This window comes from Chenopodium album, chromosome 13 (genome assembly GCF_948465745.1).
Source record: "Chenopodium album chromosome 13, dcCheAlbu1.1, whole genome shotgun sequence".
In the NCBI taxonomy this organism is placed as follows: domain Eukaryota; kingdom Viridiplantae; phylum Streptophyta; class Magnoliopsida; order Caryophyllales; family Amaranthaceae; genus Chenopodium; species Chenopodium album.
The window spans coordinates 4,421,188-4,430,658 of record NC_137846.1 but is presented as its reverse complement, the minus strand read 5'-3'; the positions used below and the strand labels follow the sequence as shown (position 1 = coordinate 4,430,658).

Genomic DNA, 9,471 nt, shown 5'->3' with positions numbered 1-9,471 from the left:
ATGTCATTGCTAGTGTATCTTTTATTATATAATTATTGATTGATGATTAATCAAAAACTGCTGTTTACCATATACTTAGTACAATGTAGGAGTGGCCAGCAGGAGAGTCACAAAATAGTGAATAATGACAACACAAACAAGCATCAACTTTGGTCTAACGTCAGACATCGATCTCTTCTCCATTAACAGTAGACATAATAGTGTTCTCTTGCTCCACAAATTCACAAACCAAATGAAATCAAGTTCAAATTTGCATAACTAATAGCTGCATAAGTTCAAACTTTCTGGTAAACCACACATTTGTACATTAACATATTTAGGCTACGTTCAAATAGTCTTGCAAACCACACATTACTATAAGTGGCACATATGATGCCCTTTCATGTACAATTCATCCAACCCCCTTCCTCACCAAAATTCAGTTATTGGCTGAGAAATCAATCCAGGGGTGGTTTGTAACCATATCGGAAAGTTTTCGGATGACGAATCACTCCCATGGGACACATGTCGCAGTAATGCTCGTAGTCCGCACCTATAAAAACATCAAAGATAAAGTTAGAAAAACATATTTTAAGGAGCCGTGTGTAAGAGAGAGATGCTCATAATAAGAGGCCGTTCATTATTCTTGCCAAAAAACAGTGAACCATCTAAAACATACACACCCAGGCAAAAATATTGCTAATTAGGCATGCATTAGGGCTTGCCGCCGACCAACACCTACATATCATTTACCATTGAATTCCCTAGTTTCACACAGTAATTCAAAACCACAACAATTAAAGCGTAATTAAGTATTTGCACAATTAAAGCGTAATTAAGTATTTGCACAATTAAAGCGTAATTAAGTATTTGCACAATTAAATCATCGAGATACTTATAAAGTATAATTTCACAAAAAAGAAAAAAAAAACTTTATTTGAAACCTATACTGGAAATAAAAGACAAAACATAATCCATCAGGAGTTTTTTTAATTTATTTTTTGGCCATTTTTACAGGTGACTTTAAGCAAGGGATTGTAGTTGTTTCAAAAAAAAAAAAAAAAAGATTTGTATTATACCAAATAAGCAGGCAGCAATGACATACAAACTTCTTAACCCTCTTTCTTTTGGACTATAATATGCGAAGACTTCCATGCATAGTAGAGCCTGTCACAGTTGCATGTTGCATTTTACTTCTTGCACTACTATATAGGGATTCTCCCACTCCCCCAACAAAACTCCCAACTCTCAAAGGCAGCCAACCACATTAGGGCTTAGGCCGCCAAGGAGGAGGTCATAAATAAAGATGAAATTAATTCAATTTAGTAATGATACAAAACTAGCTCAACTACATTTTCATTTTAGGTTAATTACAGACTCACATTAGATAATAAAACAGAAGGTAATAACAGCACACAGATGAATCAAGAACAGAATAATCATGGAAACGTAAGAGGGAGAAAGCATTTTAAGGGACATATAACATGCTTAAGGGTCAAAAGAGGAGGAATGCATTTTAAACAAGATATAAGTTTGAGCTATGATGGGAAGTAAAGCAAAGGATATGAACCAAAACCATCCCTTCAAAAAGACAAACTTTTTTACGCTGGTTGGTCACCAAACAAGATTATCAAGTCATCTAAATCAAACAAGAACCCCAGGTTTAAGAGCAAAAAAACCTGAAGAACAATGGATCAATGGCATACTAGACGGGTACAAATAACAACAATGGGCATTATGAAGACAAGAGATCCAAATACTATCCCACCTGTGGAAACTTAAGAGATGATACTATCTCATTATAAAGAGCAAATTAAGCCCAAAGAACTCATCAAGCACAAATATCTAATATGAGCCGACACCAAAGGTTTGCTTTCATAAACCAAGAAGAAGACAAAAGGCTATACAAATTCATTGAAGTTGTACAAATTTAAAAGTTCAATTTATAGCTAAAACAATGCCCAAGCCATAATCCGTATAAAATAAGATCAGTTTGCATGAACCAAACTTTTATCAGGTGTTATATGCTACATGCTCTTGCAAACCCAATTTTTTAAAATCATTTTTTTATGCCTCCAATCCAAGTAAACTTGAGCCTCCCTTGGCTTCTTTTAAATCCCCATAAACCCAACTCTCCACTTTCCATAATAGACGTCTCACATGCCCAAAGCAACCTACTTGGTTCTTATCTTTTACCAAAAAAAAGCAAGCATTCAAAGGACAAAGATAACACTACAAATAGACAAAGCATTATTTAAACAGCATAAAGAAAATATAGAATAGTTAAGAATATAAGTCTAAAGCTGAGTTCACCAGGGGGTGGAAAATAATTATAAAGATAAAGGTCTCACCGTCTAGCAGACTACAACAAGTTAGGGAAGAATTCGACCGAGGACTGATCATAAATTCAGCAAAGAAGAGCTTGCTGGAAAAATCCCCAGGAATAAGAGGCACTGTATCAGGCTTAGCAGTGAAGTTGCAATGAGTAGCATTACAGTGATCATGATCACCATGGACGATTTTGCCATTATTTTCAGACTTATAGTCTGTGTTCTGCATGTCATATCATAAAAGTAGTTTTACGTTATGCATAAGTCTTTACAGGGTATTAGTTAATACATTGGTATTTGAAAATGGCTAGTAAAAACTAAAAAGAAAAAAAATGAAAGTGCACTAATGATGTCAATTTAGTTGTGAAATGAGATGTGAAGTGAAATGTACAAAAACAATACGAAGCATAAATTGAAACGAAGAAAGTGATATTTATAGAGTACATACATTGGTTTTGTTAAAGTAAGCCAAGGCCTGTTCAGAATACTCAGCCACTCGTCTCTGGAGCTCCGCCTCGCTGATAGGCTTGTAACAATCAGTACGCCCTGGGAAGTACTCAATCGTCTTGGGAATGAAAAAAGGATAGTTATCCTTCTCCAACCTTGTAATCCATAATCAATCAATCTCTAAATTAAGTTCAATTTAATTCTTATTATCATTAAAAACCTTAAAATTCAGAACAAACAAATTATTATCATTATGAATAATTCCCCTAAAACAAAAACTTAAGATTCAAACAATATAGAAAATAATAATCATAAGCGATAATAACTTTGTAAATAACCAAGTAAAATTGGGCGATTTCGGAACAAACAAATTATTATCAGTATTCCCCTTAAAACAAAATTCCATCAAAAACTTAAAATTCAAACAATATAGAAAATAATACTCCGTAATAATCATAATTGTGAAAGTAATTAATAGCAGAGACAATGAAAAGCTTAAAATCTGGAAAATTATAATCTTACTTGTCATACAACGCTAGAAACTCATCCATAGCTTTATCGAGGTTAGTGCTATCCAAAGGATCTGCATCCAGAAACTCAGTTAGAGGAGGAATAGAACGAAAAAGACGAACAGGGATAGAGTCATCCATTTCTTTTCGATTTCTATTGCTTCTCTTCGATTAGGGTTTTCTGCAAAATTTCAGAGGAAAGAGGTTAGGTATTCTAATTGCAATTTTATAACCGATTTGGAGTCGGTTTTGGTTCTAATCTTTTCTTTTATTTAATGTTTTTTTTTCCATTCAATTTTGGTTTTTTTTTTTAATTTTTTGGTTTCTTTTTTTTAATTTTTGAGGGCGCCCCCATTGATCTTCAAGATAAACTATGTTTATCTTGTGTACACATCGTCAGTTGGCCATCCACTTGTTGTGTTGTGCTGTAACAATGTGCGTTGTTGGCGACAGGTGGTGTAAGTAATGCCAGCTGAGTAGTAACTCTGTTTGTGGCTAACAGCTGCATTTATGTTACAATTGAAATATAAAGGTGACGGTGTTAGCTTAGAATGTTTCCTGTTACCGTCACCTTCATGGCTAATAGTGTTAAGTTCAAACTTCAAACTTCAACTCAGTTCTGAAGCATACCTTGAAGATCTGAAGCCGCTTCGTTTGATGGTTGGCAAGACAAGGTTGTAGATCCTCGTCGTGGTTTGGCTTCAGGTACGTTGATCATACCATCTATAATTTGTCGATCACTGTAATTTTGCTTATTTTGCTTATTATCTGAAAAAATCGGTTGATAAAAAAAAATCGATCACTGTAATTTGTCGATCACTGTAATTTGTCGATCATAAATCGTATTTTGTGTATGTTAAAAAAAAACGCAACTAAAAATCGATTTCGGTTAAAAAAATCTATTTCGCTGATCTATTTGTATGTTTTGTCTATCACATCACCTTTAAAACTGTATGATGCGAGTGATGTATTGCATCGACTTGATGTAATTTTGATATGAAGCCTGTTTTTGTTTGGTATATGGGCTACCTATGTATAGTGTGAATACTATCTAATGGTTGGATCACGCTTAACTAGTATTGTGTGGTGTTCATATTAGATCGTGTATGTAACGAGCAGTAATGAATAAATTTTATTGGGTGTTGGGTGTTAAGAGTTTCCGCTGCAGACCAATGTACCAGCATTCAAGCTTTTGCTGGATTTGTAGATTAGATAGTCGTGTAACGGAAATAACAGATTTGATTGATTATATATGAACAAATGCATCTGATTAGGAATGTGTAATATTTTGGTTTGACATACAATTGAAGATTTGAAGCATATAATATATGAATCATGTGTTAAATTTGGGAATTGTATGTGATACTGTATTTGTACCTTTGTTTGTTTGACATACGGTATTTGTACCTTTGTGATCGTTTAATCTTTTAGATACATACAAACCGAAGCTTGATTTAAACTTTTGTTTTTAATGCTTCAATTTCAGATTTACCCTTGCACTCCAATGGGGGAGGGTGATGTGTCTCCCAAAGTTGATAGCGGTACTCATCTATGTGTGGCTGACAAGGGAAGTGGGGTTAAGTGCTGCGATAAAAGTGCTAAGCAGCATGATCATGTTGATGAGTGTGCAGACTTGGACGGTGGTATAATTATTCCATACGTGGAGGGACAACCACCTCCGATTAGTCCTGGACCGTCTCAATGCATTGGGATGCAATACTTAACCCCAATCAAAACAATTGAGACTGTGCAAACGGTTGTATCTAGCAACCATGTAAGTATAGTATCTTATGTGGAGTCTCCTAAGGTTGGAATGGTATTTAAGACATGGCAAGACGTAGAAGCTTACTACAAAGAATATGCTCAACAAATGGGATTTGGAGTTACCAGAGTCCAGGGCGTGTACTCTAAGGGTGAAGGGAGGGATCGTATTGCCACAACTTGGAGATGTGAGTGTTGGGGGAAACCTGATATGAGGGCTCTAAGGGAAGCAAAGAAGAGGGCAAAGTTGATGGATGTGAGTGGTTCAGGCGGAGTTGTTGATGGCGTAGTTTGTGAGAATGAACTAAACCGACGGAAGAGGAGGTCAAAAAAATGCGAATGCAAAGCAATGATCTATGCTAGTATCAACCGTGACCGCGAGTGGGTGATTAAGAAGGTAGTGTTGGAGCATTCGAATCACACACCAAGTCCAAGTAAGGCGAAGTTGGTTAAAGAGTATCGCATGAAGCGCTTCACTTCAACGGTTAGGAAGAAGTTATTACATTTCTTTGATAAGAGGGTCCCGGTTACACAAATTCATGGATGTTTGGCACCAGATGAATTCGGAACTGACAATTTGTCATGCACCGTGAAAGACCTTGAGCATGAAGTGTACAAGGAAAGACGTTTGAGGATGGTGGGTGGAGATTCAGCAGCGATGATGATGTATTTTCAACAAATGCAATCAGATAATCAGAACTTTTACCATGCACAACGTCTAGATGATGAAGGCCGATTGAAAGATGTTTTATGGGTGGATGCACGTAGTCGTGCTGCTTATGAAGAGTTTGGGGATGTTGTTTGTTTCGATGCCACCTACTTGACGAATGAGTATGATCTTCCATTTGTGAACTTTGTAGGGGTAAATCATCACGGCCAATCGATCTTGTTGGGGTGTGCTTTGGTTTCACATGAGGATTGCGACACATTTGTTTGGATATTTAAACAGTGGCTGGAATGTATGAACAACAAAGCACCAGCCGCTATACTCACCGATCAGGCAGCTGCTATGCGCAGACCCCTCGAAGAAGTGATGCCGAATACTCGACATCGATGGTGCATATGGCATATAATGAGGAAAATACCCGAAAAGCTTGGCAAATGTGAAAGGTTTGTCTAAGGAACTAGTGATTGCATGTATTCGTTTGAAATTTATTTGTAAACATCCTGTTTTCTAATTAATATCACCTGTAAATATTGCAATTATTGCTAATGATTTCCTTAACAAAATGAGGAAAAAAAATATTAACCTAGGTATATTTTTACGGAGAGAGTATTATTGTTTTTATTTTAATTTGCCCTTGTTGTAAATCCAGATATACGGAGTTCAAAAGTGTGCTAAAGGCTATTGTCTATGAGAGCTTTACTGTAGCGGAGTTTGAGAATAGATGGTGTGCACTAGTTGATGAGTACGAGTTACAAAGCAATGACTGGCTCGAGAGCTTGTACACGGAAAGACATATGTGGGTACCTGCTTTCATGAAAGAGTATTTTTGGGCCGGAATGAAGACAACCCAAAGGGTTGAGAGCATTAATAGTTTCTTTGATGGTTTTGTCAACCGTCAAACAAAACTTTTTGAATTCCCACAGAAGTATGCTAAGGCCATGGAGAAGCGTGTACAAGATGAAACAGATGCGGATGCAAAATGCTCAAAGTATATCAGGAGACTAGCCAGTGGATTTAAGGTTGAGAAGGTATTTCAGAAGCTGTATACAGACACTAAGTTTCAAGAGGTCCAAACGGAGTGCACCAGGATGATGTATTGCTACCCACGTGAGGAGAATCGTGTATCAGACAATGTAATTCAGTATGTTCTTGAGGACCGTGTTTGGATTGTCCCCGAGGGAAAGAGTGAGGATGAAATCACTGATAGGCGCAGGTTTGTTGGTGCTACATTCAACACGGACACTAAGGAGGTGCTGTGTGATTGTCGCAAATTTGAAACGCACGGTATCATGTGTAAGCATATGATGAGGATACTTGATCTGAATCTTGTGTTTGACATTCCTGAGAGATATATTGTTAGTCGTTGGCGAAAGGATATACTAAGGAAGCATACACGGGTGAAGGTTTCATACCATGACCCAAACAAGACAGCCGAGGTAATGAGATACAACAAGCTTATCCATGCTTTTGAACCAATTTGTGAGGAGGCGGCTATGGTAAACGATGAAACGGTTGATAAGGTGTTAAAAACCGTAGAAAATTTGAGGGCTTTCGTGAAGCAATGCACGAAGAGGAAGCTGGAACAAACAATAGCATTAAGTTACCCAGACAAAGGTGGTCCATTAGTCTTACCAAGTTCTGAAGAATGTGGGACTCAATCCTCTGTTAAAAAGCCATGCGGCCGTGAAGAAAACACTTGTAGCCAACCAACGTCGTGGTTACAACCTGCTAGTGAATCTCAGTTGAAGGACCCTATACCAAAAAAGAGGGGACGTGGCAGGCCAAAAACTACAAGACACAAGTCCCTTGCTGAGATCGGCTTCAAGAAACCTAGCAATACCAAAAAGGGCCAGAAAAAGGTATCATCTTACAACTTAGCACCATGTCATTATATATTGTCTCTTATATCCATAGTGTGGACTCTAAGTACTACAATTGATACAGGGAAAGAATGCAGTTGAAACGACACCAACACCAAGCATACCTCCTCAAATTAATGGAAAACTAGCAGTAAGTTGTACATTTAACTTGTTTTGGTGGTTGCTACGATTTATGCACTTGTTCGGCTATGCCATTACAAATTTTACAGTACATACATCACATGTACATGTAGGTTTGGCGCAATCTTGAGGCAAACATGCTGGATGGCCCATCTCACCACCTCGATATTGTTCCAGATGATGACCTCCTTGTCAACAATGACATTGGTTGGTGTACTAGTTTATCGGACTAATTTCGACCTTTACTGACGTGCTGCCGTTGTTCCCTTTTTGTTTAATAAGAATACTTGGTTGTCTATTGTGACTATGTTTGTGTATTCTATGTGGCTTTTACGCATTGTATGCTTCTTTAATATTATAGAACCCTAGGTATTGTTAACTTTCTACTCTAAGATGATAGCCTATGTTATGATTATTTATGTATTGTATGCCCCTTTAAGGTTAACCCTATGTATTGTTAACCCTTCTTTAATATGCATTGTATGCTACTTTATGATTATAGAACCCTATGTTTTGCTAACTTATTTATGTATTGTATGCCCCTTTAAGGTTAATACAAGTGTACTCAATTATAGTATCTTAGAAGTACATACATTATAGTCGACAGTAATTTAACTCTTCCCCACCACTCTTGACATTTCATTTACCTTAACTTTTAATATATATATATTTTTTTTTTGAAAAACATAGCTTTGGTTTTTTTTATTATTTACCCGTAAACTTTATTACTATAAAATGGCTAATTGTCTAGCCTTTTTGTTAAACATTTTGGCCCAAAATTATCCACCTGCAATAAAATAACAAAATATCAGAATTAAAACTATGGCCACTACATCACAAAGCCCAAAACAGACTTGGGGGTTGTGTGTATGACCACATCGGGCCCAAGATACACCAAGAGTATACGATCCATAAGTCCAATTTAAACACTGTATCACATAAAATCATAACGATTACAATATATATATTTTTAAAAAAAAAATTGAGTTCATTCATCAACTATTTTTCGTATAAATACAACAAGTCTATATGTTCCATGTAATGCATGACATAATTTTTAAAGATGCATTGAGAGATGATTTAGGGAGTGTTAGAGTAGAGTGGCAGGACTACATGAGTGACCTAAACCGTCGAATCAAACCCTATTAAGGTTTTAGAGTTTCATTATTTTGTTATGTATTTTGGTTATACGTTTTAAAATCAAATTTCATCTATGGCAAACCATGCAATGTAGTTCATGCATATTCTACAAGCACTTGAAATTAAGTACCATATAATTGTGTACTTAAATAACAAAAATTAGGAATTCAGGACAGCCGAGCTAAGTAAACTAAAGTTATGTAATCATGCAGGGCCGTGCTTAAATTTCATCCCAGAAGAGTGGGTTCGGAATTGTTAAAACCACTCCGTTCATCGTAACATATAGGGGTCCTTCGTTTATTTTTAAAAAATTATTGCAATGTATGCTAGTTATTTTACACCTTGATGGGAAAAACATTTGAAAAATACTAAGAAAGCTGAATGCCAAGGCATGATTCTTTGCATGCATTTGTAAGAACTCGTATGATATGTTTTTTTTCAACGCATGATTGGCGTGTGAACAGGTTAATTCAATCAATTTCTTATGTGGGAAAGGTTAAAAATAGTCACTTCTCTTAAACCCACACCAGTCCTCTCCAATTTAAATGTGTTTTACTTGACCTTTAGAAAATAAACGACATGTTTTGGAAATGAGATCCTGCATAAAATTACGAAAAAAACAAAATACATAAATAACA

The 9,471-nt window shown here is 36.3% G+C and overlaps 2 protein-coding genes across 2 annotated transcripts; one reads left to right on the top strand and one right to left on the bottom strand.

The window, feature by feature from the left end:
* Window positions 1–148: 148 nt before the first annotated feature.
* On the bottom strand, window positions 149–3,592 carry LOC145574319 (uncharacterized). The gene is made up of 4 exons (XM_081632073.1): window positions 3,279–3,592; window positions 2,758–2,911; window positions 2,331–2,532; window positions 149–532 (listed from the first exon to the last, which is right to left on the bottom strand). Exons 1-4 carry the CDS (start codon window positions 3,404–3,406, stop codon window positions 438–440), a joined length of 579 nt encoding a protein of 192 aa, XP_081488199.1. The 5' UTR covers window positions 3,407–3,592; the 3' UTR covers window positions 149–437.
* Window positions 3,593–3,759: 167 nt separating this feature from the next.
* Window positions 3,760–8,121, top strand: LOC145574318 (protein FAR1-RELATED SEQUENCE 6-like). Its single transcript, XM_081632072.1, has 5 exons — window positions 3,760–3,970; window positions 4,752–6,136; window positions 6,343–7,552; window positions 7,638–7,703; window positions 7,807–8,121. Exons 2-5 carry the CDS (start codon window positions 4,770–4,772, stop codon window positions 7,924–7,926), a joined length of 2,763 nt encoding a protein of 920 aa, XP_081488198.1. The 5' UTR covers window positions 3,760–3,970; window positions 4,752–4,769; the 3' UTR covers window positions 7,927–8,121.
* Window positions 8,122–9,471: the final 1,350 nt, after the last annotated feature.